General features: G+C 38.0%; 2 protein-coding genes across 2 annotated transcripts; one reads left to right on the top strand and one right to left on the bottom strand.

Moving 5' to 3' along the window:
• Positions 1-1,388: 1,388 nt before the first annotated feature.
• LOC149775834 (protein CFDP2-like) lies at positions 1,389-1,847 on the top strand. Its single transcript, XM_089943526.1, has one exon. The coding sequence runs from the start codon at positions 1,389-1,391 to the stop codon at positions 1,845-1,847; it is 459 nt and encodes a 152-aa protein (XP_089799652.1).
• Positions 1,848-3,543: 1,696 nt separating this feature from the next.
• Positions 3,544-11,147, bottom strand: LOC149775833 (potassium voltage-gated channel protein Shaw-like). Its single transcript, XM_089943525.1, has 2 exons — positions 10,547-11,147; positions 3,544-6,945 (listed from the first exon to the last, which is right to left on the bottom strand). Exons 1-2 carry the CDS (start codon positions 11,006-11,008, stop codon positions 5,989-5,991), a joined length of 1,419 nt encoding a protein of 472 aa, XP_089799651.1. The 5' UTR covers positions 11,009-11,147; the 3' UTR covers positions 3,544-5,988.
• Positions 11,148-22,871: the final 11,724 nt, after the last annotated feature.

Here is a 22,871-nt window from a genome sequence, read left to right as displayed (position 1 = left end):
TGTGTTTTTTGCCGAACAACCAGTAGGCTGTGAAGTGCTTTGCGGTGTTACTGTGCACCACCGTTGGACTTCGAAGCTAGGACTTGATTTCGCCATACTCATAATTGTACACTTAAAAACTAAATTATCAATGAGTTTCTAAATGAAATAGAAAAAGGCACTGGTGCTGAAAAGAATTCCTAACTACGTATCATTTTATTTTGGGTTAAGATTTACAGGGAAACAGTTTCAGGTGCTATAATTTAACAGTAGGTGGATTTCGTGTTGCATGAATAATTATGGGCACGGTTGTTCCCATAGTATTTGGTGATTGATAATAGTCGAGTGATGTGTTGCAATGGCATTCCAGGAAGGATTATGTCGAGTAAAATTATAGTACGGTAACTATTCAAGTACGTTTGGAATTTGGTATTGGATGTGTCCGTTGGAAACAAAAAGTGACATACATTTACCTTGATCATATTAAAATAAAATAAAACCAGGTTGAGGGTAACCGAAGGGTCTAAAAAACCCGGTGAGCCAGGGATTTTCACCCAGTGCATGTGAAGACTGGACCCGGCAGACTGCGCGGAAGAACCACCAGCTGGTCAACGGGCAGGAAGGCGGACCCAGCAAAGTGATGTGGAGCGCTAAGAGAACGGCCTTGGTCATCCACTGCATCCAATCTTCATTCCAGCAGTCTTGACTATGTCTTGTAACTGGACAAAGTGGAGCCTAGACGAGAGACTGAGGATGACGCAGTGCAACTCTTCCTCACTTTTATCCAACTCACACGCAAGTCATTTATGTCATCATCCGTGCAAAAGTTCTGCGGCGATGGGCGAGCTGCGACGCGGCAGGTGTGGATGCCCTGTCAGCCGTAGTGGCGGACCTACACGCAGACTGTTCAGGCCATATAGTCGTCTTCCATTGATCTGAAGCAGAAATGGATGTCGGCAGCAGTCTGAGCGACTAGGCAAACCTTATCAGGATGGCGGTGCTTACCTCCAGAACAGATACCGTAAAAAAAAGCCTACTTCATCTACCCCGACCAGCTTATCGCGGCTGGAGGGATTCCCATTCTTGCGTTCGAAACACAAAAATAACCCGAAAGGTTCCACTCACTCTTGGTGCGTGGAACATACGCACTCTATTGGATCGTGCAGAGGCTGACAGACCAGAGAGATAAACTGCCCTGATTGCAAGAGAACTTGCTCGCTACAAGATAGAGATATTAGCCTTGAGTGAAACACGCTTGGCCGACGAGGGCCAACTGGCTGGAGTTGGAGCTGGTTACACTTTTTTCTGGAGTGGAGGTGGCACCGATGAACGTCATGAGTCTGGTGTTGGTTTCGCTGTCAAGTCGGGTTTGGTGAAAAAGCTCTCCATCTTATCAAATGGAATCAATAATGCTCAAGCTCCCCTTCCATGGAGAAAAGCAAGCCACACTCATTAGTGCTTATGCACCAACCGTGACCTACTCGGAGGAAACCAAATACAAGTTCTATCAGGATCTGGAAGCTCTGATTGCTTCGGTACCAAAGTCTGACAAGCTGATGATTCTTGGTGATTTTAACGCCAGAATTGGCGCGGACCACATCTCGTGGAAGGGGGTTATTGGTAGACATAGAATTGGCAACTGCAACAGCAATTTACATCTGCTCTTGAGGATGTGCGGAACATATGATCTCCTGATCACAAACGCCATCTTCCGCCTGCCTAACCGTAATAAAACAACTTGGATGCACCCACGGTCTAAACATTGGCATCAAATCGACTACATCTTAGTCTGTAGGAATGGTAGACAGGATGTCTGTGTGACCATGACATGTGTGGTACTGACTGCTGGACAATCCACAGACTACTGATTTCCAAGATGAATCTTAGAATCCACAGGGAATTAAAGTCTCAAAACGACTTAACGTCTCCAGGCTTAAAGTCTGCAACACGGAGCAAGCTCTGTCTGAAGCTCTGGCAAGCCAGCTAGAAACCACAGACTCTGATACCAACGACGTAGATAAATGCTGGGCGGCCTTATTAACATATGGTGTACACTAATGCATCAGAAACCCTTGGCGTCACTGGTTTGACGAGAACTGCGAAGAAATACAATAACTGCTAGAGGAGAAGCATCGTCTCCATCGTGCATCCAACATCGATACTAAGTCCGCTGCAAAACGAGAGTCCACCAAGCTGTGCAGAAGAAACTGAGCGAGATGCAAGACACATGGCTGAACCGAAAAGCTGATGATATCCAGTCCTGCCGACATACATGACATGAAGAATTTCTATAGTGCTCTTCGTGATTTGTATGGCCCAGTAATATCAGGCACAGCCCCAGTCTTGAGCTCCGATGGCAGCACTCTCACAACCGAAAAGGAGATGATACTGGATTGCTGGGCTGAACACTTTGACGGTATCCTCAACAGACCCTCTTCCGTCAACGATGACGCGATCAACCGTCTACCTCAGGTGGATATCAGTGATATGTTGGCTGACCCTCCAACAGTGCTGGAAACTCACAAGGTCATTGAGCTCCTGTCTAGTGGGAAAGCTCCAAGGGCAGACTCCATCCCAGCTGAGATCTACACGTCTGGTGTGCCTAAGCAAGTGGAAAGTCTAACAAATTCATAATGTGTGTCTCAGGAATGTTATTATTTCGTTCCCCCGAGGTGTGTCGGAACCTCAGTGCAGAACATCAATTGTAGCAAAGACAAAAGTGCTGCCATTTCTCGTATATTTTAGTTTGTTCTGACCTTTTTATTAGGGTCGGAGCTCTGAACGTTTACTTATTGTTATGGTAAGTAATTTTAAGAAAGGGGTAATTCGTTTATTTTGTGCTCTGTAAAAAAGTAAAGAAATATTGCATATTTATTAATATATTATTACATAAGTAATGCTATAATATTACATGATTATTGTTATATTATTTTCAGTTTTTGTTTATATGCTACATGTTTGTTTAAAGAGTCAGAGCAATAGATCATATAAATTTTGCTATATGTAGGTATATTTAAAAGACTACTATACACAAATATGTACGTTTTCAAGTGGTGTGTCCATGTTAGCGTATGACATATATCAAGAATTTTTCAAAAGTTAAAACTGATACGTAAGTTTGTCCCACATTTTGTTTCTTAGATTTTAAGCCAATACACTTTATTGCACATTTTATGTCTGAAAAGCCAATCGGTTGAATTTGGTTAACAATAATTGATACATAAAATTAAATGTTTTTCATTGAAAACGGGTACTAAAAATGTAGCATATCATTATTTTACCTAATACAATCAAAGTTTAGTACGACATGTCATTGAAAAGAAAAATTAACTTAACGAAATCAGAGTACTTCCAAAAGTCACGGGACTGAATACATTCATTAAAACAGATTAAAAAACGAGTTTCTGTGCTGCTTTTTGTAATTTATTTGATATGTACAATAAAAATAAAGCAAATTTATAGGTCCACATTTTATTTAGTAAGAACATGGAATAAAATAAATTTCAAAAGAATTTTGATTTAGCAAAGTCAACCTCTCTGAGTCCATGTGGCAAGTGTTGTGGAGCAGTCGGCAGTTTAATTCCACTTCTTTTAGCAAAAATGGCTATTAAATCATTAGGAAAATCAACAACAAACAAATGCACAATTAAACGCACGGTACATGGAAGTCTCGATGAATTGGATATGGTGGGAAAATGATAGAGTAGATATTGCACTCATGAGAAAATTTACTTTATTCAGACAGCTCGTGTCTTTCCATATCTAATTAGATAAGAGAAATATGAAAGGGAAATTCAAAAATTACCAACGCTTGAATTCCTGTAGGCTGTTTCAAACTGAATCACCATACATTTATCCTACTTATGCTGCCAAAAATTAAAAAAGAAATGAATGCTCTCTCTCTCTCTCTCTCTCTCTCTCAAGCAAACAAATCAAAACTTACAACAAACGAAAATCTCATATGTTTTTCCAGGAATGTTAAGTTCCCCAATAATTATCAAAACTGTGAAAATTAACATTTCGTTTTGCAATGAATAATACGTCTAGCAATCGAACAAACCTTAAAACCAGCTATCAGCTTAAAATGCTATTGTCCACGATATATACCGTCATCTTGAACGCAATAGATAATATTTTCGATAATAGCCTTGATAAAAACGGCAGTAAATGCCAAAACATTGTAGAGAAAAGCTAAACTTTAGTATGAATAATAATCAACAACATTATCATCTCAACAATGGCAGCATTATTCTTTATCAATGTTGTTTTAATGAAAAAAAAGAACGGGAAAGAAATGAAGAAAGAAACACAGACATTTAATAATATATTTTTACGAGATAAATTTACACCGTAGTTCATATGGCGTATGGTTACTTCCTATCCATAATATTACTATACAAGAAATAGCAAAGAAATGCTCTCTCTCTCTCTCTCTCTCTGTCTCTCAGAGTGTAGGTTTTTGCAAGTGATTGATCTTATCACTAGCTAATCACATTCTTTCTAATAGTAATACACTCCATCACCTTTAATGATATTGGAATGTTTTCTCAAATATAGCCAGCGAATGACTTAAAGTATTTAATGAATAATGTTATGTTGTACCCTGCATTGTTTCGTTCTAAAACAGAGAGATGTCTTTCTATGCATCGGTGACAAAACCTAAACTTTGAGAATCATCATTGTCGTAGTCATCAACTTGATGAGGATACTAATACTACTACTAATTATCAGTATTATTATTATTATTATCGCGACAACAACATTCTAAACGCCAAAAAACAGTACAATAACAATAATGATAATAATAACAGTAGCGAACCTTTAAAGTAACGACAGCAACCATTAACCATTCTTGTATATTTGACATGTAACGTTATCAGATTACATTTTCTTAACGAGAAGAGATGGCAGAGAGTAATGATAATGATTATATCACTTTAAGATGCCTTCTATTGTAATTGGTACTAATATTACTATTAGTATTGTTTTAAAATACATAATTCGACTTCGGTAATGTCATTTTTAACTTTTAATCTATAATTTGAAGCTTTATCTGGTTAGGAAACATCTTGTCGTTTGTATTCTTAATTGATTACCAAATTTCAATGATACTGAGAGACGGCGAGCGTGAACTGTAATCTCGGAGACATATGTCAAATTTAAATACTTTACTTTCAGTTTGCTGAATACGAAACCTATTGTACAGACGCGTTAAACCATTACGATGAGACACGAAGACAGTTCGACTATATATTATAAATAAATGTATTTCCAGTAATTTCATATTTCGTAGTTGATACTGCCTTTTACTCTGGACCAAAATTATAGAAATGAACAAAGCAACACAAAAAAAAGAAACAAAAAACCAGGTGTTTCAGAAAACGATATGGCAATGAGAAGTCCTTACCTTGGTTCTGGTGATTTGTCTTTTATAGGAGTGGATATTGCAGTTGAACAGTTGCCATGAAACTTAACTTTGTACATATATGAGATATATGAAGCAAAAATATCGCATCAGTTGCATCCATAGATATTTGTTGAAATGAAAAAATAAGAAAGGAGAAAAGATAATTAAAATTCACGCCAAATACTCACTGTCGTTCTCATAGTTTCCGAACATCATATTTGTTACCATTATGATATTGCATTCTACAAGTACAGTATTAACACTAATAACTGTTCCTTATGAGGAAATATTGTTCATACATATCACTCTCACATTTCATTATTAGAAACAAATATTTCACTGCACGAACAAATCGATAATATATTCAAACACAATCTAAGGATTTATCAATAGGTAATAATTTCTTCATCCCTACTGCATCATGCAAAGATACGCCGACGTGGTATGCACACGTTATACTACATATCAAGGAAGCCTAAAATAAAACCTTTCGCAAAGGTATGATACATTATAATTTTGATCGGAACACAAAAGTTCATACCATTCATGTTCACATAATTGCGAATAAACTTTCATTTGCATTTAAAATGGGTCAGTCAAGTTCATATGTAGTCCACAGTTTTATTATCATTTTTTTCTACTTTGTCAACATGTTCTATGATTTCGATTGTTGAGATTTTATTTTCTCTCTTCCCACTTGAGTCTTTCGTTTTCGTCTTTCCTTTGCTTGAAGGCTTGGCATTAGGTGTAACCAGACATACGTTTGTTTCCTTGAAATGTCGTTCTATGGCTAGTTGGTGTTGATAAAAGTTACCAAATGTCGAGGCTATGAGAGCTATTGGCATCGAAATAACCATAACCCCTGTTAGGGCGCAGCAGCCCCCGATGATGAATCCCTGTGGGGTCGTCGGATGTGTATCACCGTATCCTACAGTCGTCATGGTAATAAGTGCCCACCACATACCCGTGTAAACGGTCGGGAAGGAGTCTGTTTCTGAGAATTCTGCTAGAAAGATCAGGGCAGCAAATAGGAACGTAAATATCAGAACAGACCCAAAGAACATAGCCAGCTGTGATTTGCATTTACGGATGGTTAAATTGAAAAGCTGGAGAATGGTGACTTGTCTGTTAAGCCTAAACAATCGTAGAACTCTGAGAGCAAGGACAATTTCACACAGAAAATAAACACGGAGAACAGCATTGGACGAAACATTCCTCATATTTCGTTCTACTACAAGTGAAATCCAGTATCCCACAGAACAAAGTATGTCCGTCCAATTTATGAAGTTTTTGAAGAAGTTAACTTTAGCTGGACAGGTACAAAGGCGCAAAATAAGGTCCAAAGTAAGAAACAAATTGCAAACCAAGTCTGCACTTAACGATGCAACATGCTCACTGCAAAGAAAAAAGTTGTGGAACTTAGAGTTGGTGTTGTTATATTGAGATCTGATGAATGCCGCACCGCGTTCGTGAAGTGGAACACGCGTTTCTACGACAGATTTGTTGGCGTATAAAACTGAAGAAGTGAGGATCATCAACATCACAAGCAGACTCCATATCTGAAAGAAAATATGCAGAACCAGAAAATATTAAAAATAATGTGTTTTCAGAATAGTAAAATACTATCAAATTCGTTTCCGTACTGAGGTTCATTACAACGTTCGTGGTATTCGTGTGAAACAAAAAGGAAAATAAAACAGACAGGAGACACAAAATTAAATCTCAAATTTGTGATGTCATACAATTCACTGTGTCAAAGTCGTTAAAAGTAGCTTTTACATTCTGAATATGTTACTGGTTTGGGAACGTTTTCTAAGGATCGTAAAGTACTTTCCTGTCATTTTCGAACTCAATCATGGCTTTAAAAGTATTACCTTTTAAGTCCCCATCTCCTCAAGTCCATTTTGAATTGTGTCCAGTCGTCATAATTCATGGTTAAAGAGTGGGAAAATTGGGATGCAAATGAGCATTAAATCAGGATAATTATTATTATTTTGTACTGGTACTAGCTAACCGCTATATTTCCAAGTATCGATCACCTTTGATTTTTGTTCAGGTAAATATTATGTCTTAAGCTGGCCTAAGAGGTGTGAAAATAAAGCCTCGTCAGCCGCATGTATGCTACTGTCAGATGCCCGGCAGGGTTTCACGCTGAGTTCCGAAATCGTGCTTTCTACAGGGCGCAAAGGACTTTACCTAAAACCCAAACCAAACACAAACACAGTTGATTGCTATTGTGAATACTAGACTTCGGAATGACTGATCAGTTTATCACAGACAATGATGGTCTTTCCCGTGGCCAAAATTTATATCAAATTTACAGCTACGTAGTTACAGTGTTGTTGGTTAATATTAGTGATTGAATTTAAATCGGTCAATAAGCACAACTATATGTATTGGATAGCATTTGTTCTGCCTATACTTTTAAGAAATTGTTGGCCCAATATTATGCCACTTTTGTTTGATATGTCGTTATGTGGTTGTAGACAAGTACTACATAACGTATAATGTATGAAATGTACACGATAATGCAAAATGTTCACCCGAGGTCTCACGAACTGCATGTGAACTTATGTGCTTGTTTGGAATTACAAGGAATGAATGAGATTGCAGCTACCTGCTTGTGGAAATGAATAGATAGGTTCTGAAGATACAAGATACTTTGAACCAACTAGAAATCAAGGAGGTACCACTGAGTTCAAAAGTGCAGCTGTACATTGCTGGAGATACATACAATATCAGATGAGGAAAGCAGTAGTTGTGACTTTCACAGCAAAAAAGTTGTGTGTAGGATGAAAACTCTCTATGCTTACAAAACGTAAGCTGTAATCTGCTATTATATGGAGCATCTGTATTGAATGTGCTATGTGAAATTTACTGATCTAAAATGCATCAATGGAAATGAACTCACTGACATTCTCAGAACCTGGATGCCATGACGGATACAAGTCTACATAAAACCCAATCCGTTGAAACATTAAGAGCAACCATTACGTACATCAAATGAGAGTCACTTATTCTGGAGCCACTAATGTGAAAAGAAGTATTACGGAGTTAAATGCGGCTAAAAGATTTAAGATTTAAACATATAAACAAAAGCGACAACCTGCAATAGCACTGTCCGTGTCACTGGAATTAAGTAGATCAGGTAGACGGATGACCTTAAAGATTTAGTTCCAAACAGTATATATGAAGAGAAAGTAGTTTGGAGACGACTGTGGAACAAACAAAAGAAAAAAAATCAATATTGAAGGATTTAGAAAGAACAACTTTAGCTGATAATCGTTTGTTTTCAAGACAATGGATCACCGACTCAGAATATCTACATCGGCTACCAGGCTGATTGTTTCACGTGAATATATAATTAGCCATGACCCTGAATAAATGCATATCACAAGCTCTTAAATATGTTAATTAGGAACGAAACGACGTAGAGTGCAGTTCTGATTGTGTAATTGACTTACATTTGATTCCGACATGGAAATCAAGTCATGCTGAGTGCCGCCGCGATATACAACCTTCTCTATTATTTGGTCCAACAGATGTAATGACTAAAGATCATTGCTCTTAAATATTCTACATTATTTATTAAATGTTTCAGAAAGTGTTGAGTTTGTGGTTATTGTACTTTGAATATAATGTTCATTATAATGTTCATTATATACAAAATACAATAACCACAAACTCAAGATTATTTAAGACTATTAGGCCTTAGTCATTACATCTGTTGGCCCAAATAATGGAAACGGTTTCTAGTAAATTATCAATAACAGATTTTTTAAAAATCTACTGATGATGTTATATTGACCATAATTTCGGTTCTTCGCTAGGTGCTATTATTGTTCTATTTAAAAGCGTTGATATAGGTGATATAGGTAGATACTGTAATTTCACTGCATCAGCGCCTCGCCCCGTCCAATTCTTCATATATCCACTCACGTCTAGTATCTAGCTATTTATAAATCATTGAACTGAACAACCATTAAATTGATCTGTCTAAATTTCTAAATACGAGGTATTAATGTTTCGCTGCAATATTTCCAGTCACAAGTTAAAGCACATTTTATTTTTTTACAATGTATCCCTGTATTCTCTTTATTAAAAATACATTTTACCTCTGTACTCTCCTTATCAAAAGTATATTGTATTTTATTTCCGTACTCTCCTTAAAAAATATAGTTTACCTCTAAAACCTATATACTCTCCTTATCAAAAGCATATTTCACCTCTAATATAGCTTTTATAAAATTTTCTTGCATATTTAAAGTTCTAACTTTGAATATTGTCCTTACGACAAGGGGAATGGTTTCTTTCACCAAGGTTTATCCAAATTTGTGGAAAATAATGTTTTCAAGGAAAGAGATGATCACTAGCGTTTACAATTTTATTGTAGAATTGTAATGGTTCGGCACTAACCTAAAGAGGTCTGGCATTACAACCCGTGATACATTATCTGCTACTTTAATCTAACGGGTACAAATGTTTGGAACAAAAGTTCGCATTTCCATAATAATTTGAAGGGCATTGACAGACATATATAGCAAATCTAATTTCGATATCCTGGCATTAATCGCACATATAGGGTTAATGTTTAATCAGCATGTTTGTTTCTGTCTGCGCCTATATATGTATCTTCCACGAAACATTTTATATTTTATTTAAAAATTAAGGTGTTAAGTAAATCGTTATATGAGCATGTATATCTGGCACGTATATTCTAGCAATAATAAATATGAAAGTATTCTCCATTTCCGTATGCGTTTATTTCCAGGAAAATGTATTTCTGTTCGATCAGGAACAATGCTTGCTTTTATCCCTTTAAGCTTTGTCAGTACTAAATACTGGTAGCTTAAGATAAGTAATTCACTGTATGAAGGTTACAAGCTTACAATTGAAACTAGACCAGTTTTGTTCAAGTTTATTCCTTGCCAGAATATTTTACTTATGGATCATAATCCGATTTTGCATCAAATATGTATATTCTCATGAGAATGTTGCCGTTTCAAATCTATATCCTGTTGTTTGTTTTAAAAGCAAGTCTTTTAAGCCCACATAAATATTACAGACAAAATATGATAAATGATCTCTTCTTACAAAAGAACGAAAGTATAGGACACAAGTGATTTGTAATAATTATATAATATTTGTAACATATCTTACCTTTGATGCTTTCGAAGATCTGGGTTCGTCAAGGAACACCCAAAGTTTCATCCTCGTTATGCTCTGCCTCTCAAGCAAAGGACAAACCCTGTTGTAGTACCCAGTTTTCAGCGACTTAATTATATGCATGTCTTCATCGATAGAATATAATGTTTTGATGCAACATTCTTGAAGGTATATTTTGGAGACACCCCAATATACCAGCTCGTCCTGGACCATACTGCCACACATATCCTTAGGTACATGTAATCTTTTTGTTCGGTAAGCGTCGAGAATGTATCCAAATATTAGAGGGTTACGGTCAAAGAAATATTCATCCTTTTGTCGATCGTAGTGTTCTAAGTCTTTTGACAAGTTAGACAGTCTAGTGTATGGAAATGTTTTTAGAGTTGATGCATATGTCTGGAACGTTTGTCCTCCTACATTCAGTGTAACTCGAGTGTCATCTTTCCACGCTTCCATTGTTATAGCACTGAGCAAGGCAAAAATCTTAATGTAACACTATACTGGACTGTAGTAATCTTCACTGAATATACGTTTCACCCAACATGCTGTGCATTACTTAAAAAGCCTGCTCACGGAGAGACTGTACGAACCGAATTCGGCAGAGTCCTTATACCATTCAACATTTGTTTTCCAAGTTTATGCCGAAATATTATGAAATGTTCAGAATGTGCTGAAATGTTTTCTGTGTAAAATCTGCCCAACTCAAATCACAAAACGTTCACGGTTGGAAGAAATCCTCAAAAATGCATTCTCTGGCCCAGATAAGCTTTTGAAAAGTTTCATATTAAATTCATATTTGCATTGATGTACTCTCCAATAATGCAGCCTGGACTGAATACAGTTCATTAGTCACTTCAGGAATCATAAGCTCCAGTAATCGATTTTTGCTTATTGTCTCTTGCTACATTATGTGGTTATTGTTTTTAATTCACGTGCATATGGAGTTGTTTTCTTTAAAGGCACCTCTGTATCCACTGAAGCAATATATCTGCCCAATAATTGCATTCCAATTTATAATATCATGCAATGATGTACGTATTGTTGTCATAGCAATGTAGATTCAGTTTCCATTTTCATATCAAACGATGAAAGCTCTTTATTAGAATAAACGAAGCCAATACAAATCAACATGCTCCAATAACTACCCCGCAGAAATGTCCAGTTTGATGGAGACGGAAACAATAATACTGACAGCTCTCTGCAGAAATTTCGAGTTTGATGTATGGGCGACGGAAACAATAATACTGACAGCTCGCTGCAGAAAGTCGGCTTGTTCTTGCCGTAAGATAGGAATAAAACCTCACTAGCTGAAATACTTTCTGTATTCATGTCATAAAATATGATGCTGGTTATTATAACTTACATGGCTGGAAAATCTGCTGTAATATTTTGTTAAGTTAGGGGAGTTGATACGACACCGTAGGACGAATATTGTATTCTCTCTATTTTGTATCATAGCAGTTGAATGCAAACCTACATCGAAGGTTTCATTTTCTCAGTGTCCAAATTATTCATGTGAAGTGTTTATAAAATTCCGTGTGCAATTAAAACTTATCAACATCGACATAACCGAGTATTTGCTATACCATGTACGGATCGAACCGGATTTACGTAAGAAAAGAAAGGTTACATAAGAAAGGCAGGAATATATTGAAAGCACAAGATAAAGTCAAACTTAAATAGGAGCTACTGGTCTTATGACCTTGGTTTTCTTAGTTGATATGCGAATAGTTTGCAAATTCTTTATTGCATAAATGAGACTTGACGTATTAAATGTTAATAAATGTGAACTCCGTAAAGTTAGCAACCCCTTTTTATCATTAGTTTGTAAATATGACAAATATAGAGAACTTTTGGCCGAAATATCCCAATATATTATATGATAATACAGTACGAAATATAAATTGCAGTGCAAACAAGTCACTATTCCGATACGTGACTTACTTCTATTATTCTGCCACTTTAAATGATGACGACGTTAGAGTTTCGTGATAGGTTTATTATCAAAATGATATTAAATAAATGCCATATTTCCTAAACGACATCATTAAACGAGTGAATGTGTATCCGCAAATAATTCAAAATATTCGCTCGACAACCATGAAATTTTATGACGTTATTACCTCAGTTATTTTGTCAAGCTGAACGCCAACGGCCTGGTAAGTACATGTAATAGACGTCATAGCGTAGTAGTCATAATTAAATTCTATATACAATTAGGACAATATAACTTTCACAGAGACAAAAGCGGACTAAAGCGTTTGTAATGGGTCTAGCGTGCTTGTTAATTCTTCCATCAGAAAATGGATAAACGTTATGACGGTGGTAGAGATACAATGTAAATACAATGTTAACGATGATGCGTAAGAATGTCGACCATGAACTGCTATATTGTAGGAAACAATTACTATGTATTTATCGTGTGCAGTGCATGCCCAGCCATTGAACAGCACCGTCATCAGCAAGGTGCAGAGCCTGCAGTCCACCGGGGAACTTTGTTAGTGGGCAGTTGTTCACAATGTGTGACATGGTCTGCAGAGCTCAACAGCTACAGAAAGAGTCAGTGGCCTAGCCCTATCGTACAGGGTTGGCTGTACAATGCCCCTATCCTGACCGTAAACTTTTCAGCGTGGTCCACAAATGCCGTAGAAGGTTGAAGCTAGGGCGGACAAAATGGCTCAGCTACAAGGGAGTGGTTACAACATCTGTTAAGGACCACTCATCACTTCATGCCGAAAAAGCTGTCATATCCTCCGACAACGGACCTAAACAGATTGGATGTCTCGAAGCCAAGCGGAATGCTGGATTTGAATTGATGTCCACGTACAGTGGAAGTTTCTCACTGGCATGGACTTTTACATTTGCATTGTTATGGTGGAAGAAACTGGAGACTTCTTTATTGTGCTTGGCTGTAGGCGCCATTTCTTGAATAAGTCTGTCATTTCCTCCAGATCCTTGTACCTCCTCATACTCAGTATATGAGCTACTTTGGGTCCCCGAGAGCAATGTCGTCTGCGTACATAAATTGTGTTTTAGGCAAGTCATTGATATAAACGTTAAACAGACTTGGCGAAAGAACATACCCCTGTGGGAGTCCATTAGTCTGACGTATCATCCAGCGACAGTTCAACTATCCAACGAGACAATAGTCTGGAAATTTTCAACAACAGCCCTGCATGCCAGGCCATGTTATATGCCGCTGTTACATCAAAGAAAACAACTCCAGTTTTCAGGTTCCTTTGAAAACAGTTTTCATCAAACGAAGAAACAAGTGAGGAAGTGGAAAGGATAACATTCTCTCTACGGAAGTAGAGACGTTTGATATTTTTATAGTTCTGAACAAGAAATTATAACGAAAGAGTTAGAGATAGGGTGTGTTTGTGATGAAAGAAGTGTATACTATCGACTTGGAACCATATCGAAAAATTTATTTGAAAATATCACCATAATTAGTACATCTTTGGCAAAATTTGTTTGCGAACATTTGTTCACTATACTTAAATAGTTTAATGGGCAAACTGTTCATATACTTTAACCTGAAATGTAACTAAGATTTAATTAATACAGTGATAAATACAAAATTTTCATATGAGTTTATATTCGTGCTTCTACTCCAGGCAAAGATGTTTTATATTTTAAACATTAAAGGGGCTCAAAAACTAAGTATGTTTCTAGTCTGCCAAACGAGCAACGGTTCGTCTTCTTTAAATTATTTATACTGGGTTTTGTCATGATTTTTGAATTGGCGTGTTTATTATTTGCATTTTTGAATGACGGTGAAATCGAAACAAAATAAAAATTTAACAATGCTCGTCACACTATGGTATGTCTTCAGAAGGCAGATCGTCAGTGCAGTTGATATCTCTTTTTGAAAAAAGATCGTCGTCGGGGGGTGGGTGGGGTGGGGTGAGCAGTGACGTCAAGTGTCAGGCGGAGTCTGCACATGTGAGAACACAGTAGGTGAACTTGAGTTTCATAAACTATTATCAGCGCCCACAACCATACATATTAATTAAAATGGATGTTTGTTTATTTCTCGGTTTGTTTTGTTTCTGTAAAGTTTCTATATTGCTACGAATCATCGTCCTTTTGGTGCGAAAGACCTGCATAGTGTGTCTGTCAATGTGCACGGGAATTGTGATCTGCTCGAATGATGTCCTAAACATCGTAATTAGCAGTAGTTCTTTGTATGGCATAATGACAGTAGAGCCTTCTTCATCATACTCTTTATTCTCAATGTAATGTTTACTCGTTTCTTTTTTCTTGTTTGTGTCCAATACCGTTTCATGTCGTAGTGTCAGATTGTTAATCAGCCTTTCAATAATATTTTTCAACGAGCCTTGGGGTCTCTGTTAAGTACGGTCATAGCCAACGACTCTGCCCTGCTTCGGTTAAAAAATATACCCTCTGCACCAAGGTTAAATCAAATGTCACTTCTGAATCTTGAAATCATTTGCTGCACGATTGCCCCAATATTTTTTTTCTTGAATTAATAATTCATTTAGCTTTGGAATATTGTATTTTACCATCAAATCGGAATGTGTAAACGATATTCTGGCTTGAACTAGCGTGCCTGAAGTAAACATTACATTTTGTCCTATATTTATATTTACCATTGCAGTGCCGTTATTTGCAAGATCGTCACCCTTTACACAGAGTAACTATATCCAACCGTATCATCTGGCTTATGTCCGGTTTCGTTTTGCTACTAATCAATGCCGTTACAATCTTATCCATGATTAAAAAGACAGTCTGTTCCTTATGATGAGGAATTATAAAGTTGTTGCAAACTATGTTAAATTGCTTCAAGTAATTACATACACTTCTTGCCGAAGAATTTACAGTTAGAAACCAGGTTTCTTGTTTTGAATCGGCATAAGATCTTAAAGCAAATTCAAGAAACTCGAAACTAGTTTGATCTTCCAAATGTTAATATGGTACGCCACAACTTACCGCTACCATCCCTATTCCCATGTTTAACTGATTTTGCCAGAAATGTGTTCTTAGAATCTTCTGAATAATCTAATAATTAAAATTAAACTTCGAATAAGATTAAATAATTACATATATTTGAAATATCTAGATTATGATTAGCACTAAATTGCAAAATTAGCTTTTTTAAGGCAAATGTATTATTTACTGGGCTTTTTCACATTTGTGCTGAGCTCTTTGTGCATTGAATCAGTGCATTATATACGCTGTAATGCCATTTTATTCTCGTTCAGTTTACAAAGTCTTTACCTCTCCTCTAGCTTGATCCTTTTCTTTAACAATGTTTTATATAATGTATTTGCAACATGCTATAAATGAGTGTGTATCAGATATTTCCTGTACTATTTATTTCTTAATATTTCAATTTCCATTTACTTACAAATTTGAAATGAAAGGTTTAGCAAAATGTATCTTCAAGATATGAATATAAGCGCAGCGGTAAACGCAGTCCTGTATCAACTGATTTTAAGTACGTATGTTGCATCTCAGGCTAACGAAATATTTTATGAATATGATGAAGCTTGTAATATATATTTGATTTAATTTACATTTGATTTATTTTAACTGTATGTAACTTTTAAATTTTATTTTATTACCTGTTAAAGTAATGTTATTTTGTTTACCGGAATTTGATATTTTCCAGAAATAAGGTTGACCAGACTGTTTAGTCGAAAACAGCTAACAATACAACTTTGTATCTTTTTGCTGGCCTAGTTCCTGACCTTGATTTAGAATCAAGTAAGCAACTTCTTTTATTAAAATAATGCATTCCTAATGCGTGATTGATAATAGTGAAACTGAGTCTTCCTGGGGCTATGTGACTTTAGACTTATATTGCTTTTATGATGTTCTAGACAATCTGGTTTTATTGGAGGGTGACCCTCATTCTGGCATCTGTTTTGCGCAGTATTCCGGTTTTATACCGGTGTTTATAGAGAATTTAGTCATTTGGGCGTTAAACACTTGAACTCAAGGATTCGTTTTGTTGTCACCAGTTTGGAGATACATTTTAAATTTTATTAGAATTACATGGATTCTAAAAGATTAATTCGTTTTCCTGGAAACATTTTAGTGCTCATGTATAATTTTTGGACGAAGACATTTCTTTAAATTTTATTCGCAAATTCAAACACCCGAATTTTATTGTATGTGGAACAACAAAGAACTGTAGACACATCACTATGGGAGCTATAGCATATGCCATGACCTTCCATTTTGAATTTTCGTCGGGACTCGTACTCAAATTTCATTAGAACATCTTATTATTAAGACTTCTAATTTAATAATTCTTGGATTATTCTTGGATTCATTTTGGATTTGATTCTTAAAACCGTAAGTTCTTTTCCTCATTTTTACATTGGTTTTCAGGGGACGCCATTAAATGTATTTGTTTTCCCGTCAGAGTTTCCATTCAAATATTCATATTTCCATCATTTTCTAATATGCTGTGTCTACATCCGTCGGTGTTGTTTCAAACTGAAACTTCATCTGAACTTGAAATGTATATTGGATTTGTGACAACTAACACACGTTTAGATTATGTTGCAAATACGAATCAAGAACCTATAGATAAATTAACTCCGTTAAGGTATCATAGAAAAACACAATCAAAACATATTATTTCGCAGCAAAATATCGATTTCAAATTATAATATGTGAGGATTTCTAATTCTACCTTGCTTAAGTTCACAAAGATCAACGGGCAAAGAGAAAATACTTTACTAATTCTTCCACTGCTGCTACTGCTGCTGCTAATGATGATGTTCGTCCATCGGTGTCGATGAGGGCCATTCAATGTTATCGATTCACTGGAGGTGGGTCCGGAGATGGCTGATCAGTCCTATCCGGACCCTGAAGAGTCTATTGCAGTGGGGACATTAATGTACAGGTTGTTGACTGAGAGTTGCGGAACTGCTGTTCCTGAATTTGCGCAAATCACGTTTGTCAGTTGCGTCCACCAGTCTTTGTGCTCAAAGGCTGCCGCACCCGCATTGACTTGAACTGCGCCAAGCAGATCGATCAGCACTGACACTCTTCCAGTTGTCAGGGTCAATGCCTAAGTTCTTCAGCGATACCTTAACGGTGTCCTTGTACCTCTTTTTTTGACCACCGTGAGATCTCTTGCCTGCTGTAGCTCTCCATAAAAGACCTTCTTAGGTAGGCGTTCTACCGGCATGCGGACAACATGGCCAGCGCATCGGAGTTGTGCCTTGCATAGCATGGTGTGGATGCATGTCATGCCGGCCTGAGTGAGCACCTCTGTGTTCGGTCCCTCGTCCTGCCATCTTATTTTCTGTAGTTTTCTCAGGGAGCTCATATGGAAGTGGTTCAGTTTTTTTACATGGCGGCTATACACAGTCCATGTCTCACAAGCATACAGGAGGGTGGGGAGAATAACCGCTGCGTAGACTATGAGTTTGGTGGCAAGCTTGATGCCTATCCTATCCCAGACATTTGAGCGGATCTGCCAAATGCTACGCTGGCTTTGGCAATCCTGGTGTTGACCTCATCGTCCATGTGTGCTGCTTGTGAGAGGGTGCTGCCGAGGTATGTGAACCTGTCTTCATTTTTGAGCTTTTGGCCATTGACAGTGATGGGTGGTTCCAGGTAATATTCTCCAGGAGCTGGCTGATGCAGAACTTCGCTCTTGCTGATAGAGACGGTGAGTGCGAAGTTGGTGCAAGCTGTGGAAAAATGGTCCATGCTCTGTTGCATGCCTTCCTCCTTGCTGAAGAGAGTGGGAGCTAAGACGCATCCTGTAATGGGTTCGTAATAGTTACCCTAGTCCTGGAGAGATTCCTCAATGGTTGTCGCAGGATTGGTGATTGCCTATGCGTTTGTAAATGTGGATGATGGATGCATCTTTGAATTCCTGCGATATTCGTTTCTGCTTCCACATCCCACAGAACATCTATGTTAGTCTTTCCACTAGCTTAGGCCCACCAGACTTGTAGATTTCAGTTGGGATGGAGTACGCTCTTGGAGCATTCCCACTAGACAGTAGCTCATGGCTTATGAGTTTCCAGCACTGTTGGAGAGTCAGCCAATATATCGTTGAACTCAGCCAATGTAGACGGTTGATCGCTTCATCGGTGATGGAAGAGGGTCTGTTGAGAACAACGTCAAAGTGTTCTGCACAGCAATACAGTATATTCTCCTTCTCGGTTATGAGAGTGCTGCCATCGGAGCTCAGGAGTTGGGCTGTGCCTGATGTTATTGGGTCATAAACATTACGAAGAGCACTAAAGAAATTCTTCATGTCGTGTCTGTCGGCAAAGGACTGAATAACATCGGCTTTCTGCTCAGCCATATGTCCTGCATCTCACGCAGTTTCTTTCTTCTGCACAGCTTGGCGGACACTGCTAAAGGTATCTTTCTTTTGAGCTGACTTGTAGTCGATGTTGTGTGTACGATGGAGTCGATGCTTCTCCTCTAACAAAGACTGTATTTCTTCATAAGTCTCGTCAAACCAGTCTTGGTGCTTTCGCGCAGTGACAAGGGTCTCAGATGCAGTAGAGTAAACCAGGCCGCCCAAAATTTCTCTATGTCGTTGGCATCAGAGTCTGTGGTTTCCAGCTGGCTTGTCAAGACTTCATGCAGAGCTTGCTCAGTGTTGCAGACTTTCAGTCTAGAGACGTTGATTTTGGGATTTTAATATCCTGTGGACGTCTGGGAGGTCGAATTCTAAGATTGATCTTGGAAATCAGTAGCCTGTGTTCTGTCCAGCAGTCAGCACCACACTAGGCCTTGGTCACACGGACATCCTGCCTGTCATTCCTGTGGACTAAGATGTAGTCGATCATATGCCAATGCTTAGACTGTGGGTGCATCCAATTTGTTTTATTTCTGTTAGGCAGACGGAAGACCGTGTTTGTGATCAGGAGATCATAGGTTCCGCACATCCTCAAGAGTTGATGTCCATTGCTGTTGCAGTCGCCAACGCCATGTCCACCAATAACTCTCTCCCACGAGATGTGGTCCGCGCCAAGTCTGGCGTTAAAGTCACCAAGAATGATCAGCATGTCTGGTTTTGGTACTGAAGCAATCAGAGCTTCCAGATCCTGGTAGAACTTGTCTTTGGTTTCCCCCTAGTTGGTCATGCTTGGTGCATAAGCATTAATGAGTGTGGCTTGATTTCTTCCATGTAAGGGTAGCTTCAGCATTATTAGCCGGTCATTGATTCCCTTTGGTAACAAAGAGAGTTTATTAACCAAACTCGACTTGACAGCGAAACCAACTCCAGACTCACGACGTGAATCGGTACCACTCCCGCTCTAGAATAAGTTGTAGCCAGCTCCATTTTCCGTCAAGTGGACCTCGTCGGCAAAGCGAGTTTCGCTCAGGGCTGCTATCTCTATCTTGTAGCAAGCAAGTTCTCTTGAATCAAGGCAGTTCTTCTCTCCGGTCTGTGAGCCTCTGCACGATCCAATGTACTTGGGTTTTCTTTGTGTTTCGACCGCAAGAATGGGATTCCCTCCAGCCGCGGTAAGCTGGTCGGGGTAGTTGAAGCAGGCCCTTTTAGGTGCCTTTTCTAGCCTCTTCCTCAGGCTTTGTGGGTAAGCATGGTTATCCTGAAGAGGTCTGCTTAATTGCTCAGACGGCTGCCAACATCTATTTCTGATTCTGGTCAATGGAAGACAATCTATGGCCTGAGCCCCCTGAGAGCAGATCCGCCACTACGACTGCCATTGCATCCACACTTGCCGAGTCGCAGCTCGCCCATCGGCGCAGGACTTGGGTACGGGTGATGAAATGAATGATTTGCGCGTGAGTTGGATTAAAGTGAGGGAGAGATGCGTTGCGTCACCCTCACTCTCTCGTCCAGGCCCCACGTTATCCAGTGGCAAGACTTAGTCAAGACGGCAGGACTGGAGACTGATTGCAGTGGATGACCAAGGCGTCATACGTGTCTTGCCGTGCTCTTAACCATCCACATTGCTTTGATGGGTCCACCTTCCTGCCCGTTGTCCAGCTGGTGGTTCCTCCGCGCAGTCAGCCGGATCCAGTCTTCACATGCATTGAGTGACAATCCCTAACTCACCGAGCGTGTGCGATCCGTCGGTTACCCTCAACCTGGTTTAACCGGCCAGTCGAAGTCGTTGCCCATGGTGTGGCCGCTGCGCATGCTACATCTTCTTGGAGCCACAGGTGAGAGCTGAGCGCCAAGTGGGGACCAAAGGTGAACTAGCTACCCACACCAGAGGCACTACCCCTCCATGAGCACCCCTTACACCACTACTATTATACAGAAGAAAGTGAATCTGCTTTGACATTGTTATATCCTTCAATTTTACTAATGAATAAAAAGAAACATTTTTGCTAAGTTTTTCTTTCACTTAAACCAACAGTTTTAAATTTAAGTTGATTTTACTTCTGTGTCCAAAGTCTTCTAACTTGCTCATAATTAAGGTCACGTCACATAATTCGCTGCCACAATGCATATTGTTGAGAAAATCAATATATGAAAAAAGAAACACAATGGCACAAATATTCATATTTGTTTTCAGGTTTCTCTGGAGCTTTGCGCTTTGCTTAAGGTTTGATTTTAAAAAAGCAACATTTCCCAGACTTTTCGAACTTGTTATGTTTCAACAGACCACATGACGGATGAATCTATTATGACCAAATATGATATCCTCGATTACTAGTACTACTATTACTGCTTCTACTACTACTAATTATTATTATTATTAGTACCAGTAGTACTAGTAGTAACACGAAGACAACATATAAAAATCAGCATAGGCTTTGTTGAATTTTTGCAAAATGGTTCTGTTGTATTTGAATAAATTGACTGCAAATTGTAGTGCAAGCGGTCTTTCCGGTGCCGACCGAACCACAACTCATTGCGTCACCAACCTAAGCAACGGCCAATAGACTGCACTTAATATGGCAATTTATTTTCTCTTTAGGCTTTAATGTTGCTTTTTATATATTTCAAGAAATATGCATCATTGGTTAGCAAATCTCTAGGAGCAAATTAAGTGCTATGATCTAAAGAATTTAAAAAAGTGAACATAGGGGTCGTCCATTAATTATGTCAACAAAATGGGGGGAGGGGATTTGAAGAAGTTTGACAATTGTTGACATGGGGGAGGGGGGTGTTCAATATAAATTGACGTCAACAATGTTATTTTTTTTACCAAAAAAAATCAGCCGCTATGCCCATTATAACAATTGAGGAACATTTGGCTTACCTATGGGAAGATGATAGAAGCTAGAATATAAACTCTCGATTTTTTCATGAATTCAAAGTGTTATAGTCAATTTGAAATCTGTTAAACAAGTAAAAAAAATGTATTAAAATTTATTTGTAGACCTTTTAATTTCCATAATTCTATTTTTAGCATAAAAGCCAGCCGTATAAAATATTGTTAGTTTGTGGGGGATAAAATTTTATTAGGGGGGTCACTGAAAGTTTGACAGTTGTTGACAAGGCGGGGGGGGTGGGTAAAAAATTGCCTAAAAATTATTGACATAATTAATGGACGGTTACGTAGTGGTTACAGAAGGGGCAAATATATCATTGTCAAGAGCGCTGTCGTCTGAATTTATTTTTCTGCAAGGAAATTAGTATTTAAACTGGCAGCTTGAGGCTTCTAAAATCTTAGCTGAAGTGCACTGTGAAATAGTTGATTACTTTTTCATTTATTCGGGAATGATTGTTATCTGAGGATGGAAAATCCTATTATGCACACACTGCACGAGTATATTACCGGGTAATCATATAGATTTAGTATGACGACAATAACTTTCGGAATTACCTCCTTGAACCGTCGTATTCCGCCTACTGGGAAACATTAGTAACATATAACAAATTTTATTTTATTTTTTAAAAAATTACGTTTTTATGTAATCTGTGTGTCTTGAAAATTGTCATGCTTGTTAAGTGTATAAATTATATTATATATAAAAAGGCTGAAGGAGGCAATTGCAACTATCTATTTTTCTTTTGTAGACTGATCATTGTTAAGAGGTTTGCAAAACGTATCTCGTTAATACTAAAAGCACGAGAAACGCTAAAGACATTAATGTCTTTACGAACATGATGACGTTATCTACGGTGTCAGAGAATTAGCTCTTGTCAAGCTACATTCCAGTGATGAAGGAACACAAAACCACTGCTTTCACAGTGTCTTTAACTCAGGGATCACCCTCATCTGAGTTATCATTTGAGTGAAATATACATTGAATTTGGTCGGAAATGACCAGGAGGTAATAATAACAATACGAATACTTGATGAATGTCAAGCAGTTTCTATAGTACGTTTACAGTTAAGGATTCCTTTGAAAAAGAATGAGGTCAAAACAAAAACATGAGTTTTCA

Source organism: Sinohyriopsis cumingii, chromosome 19 (genome assembly GCF_028554795.1).
Source record: "Sinohyriopsis cumingii isolate HCF-2022 chromosome 19, ASM2855479v2, whole genome shotgun sequence".
Lineage (NCBI taxonomy): Eukaryota > Metazoa > Mollusca > Bivalvia > Unionida > Unionidae > Sinohyriopsis > Sinohyriopsis cumingii.
Note: the sequence above shows the minus strand (reverse complement) of the source record. Positions and strands in the feature narration are given on the sequence as shown.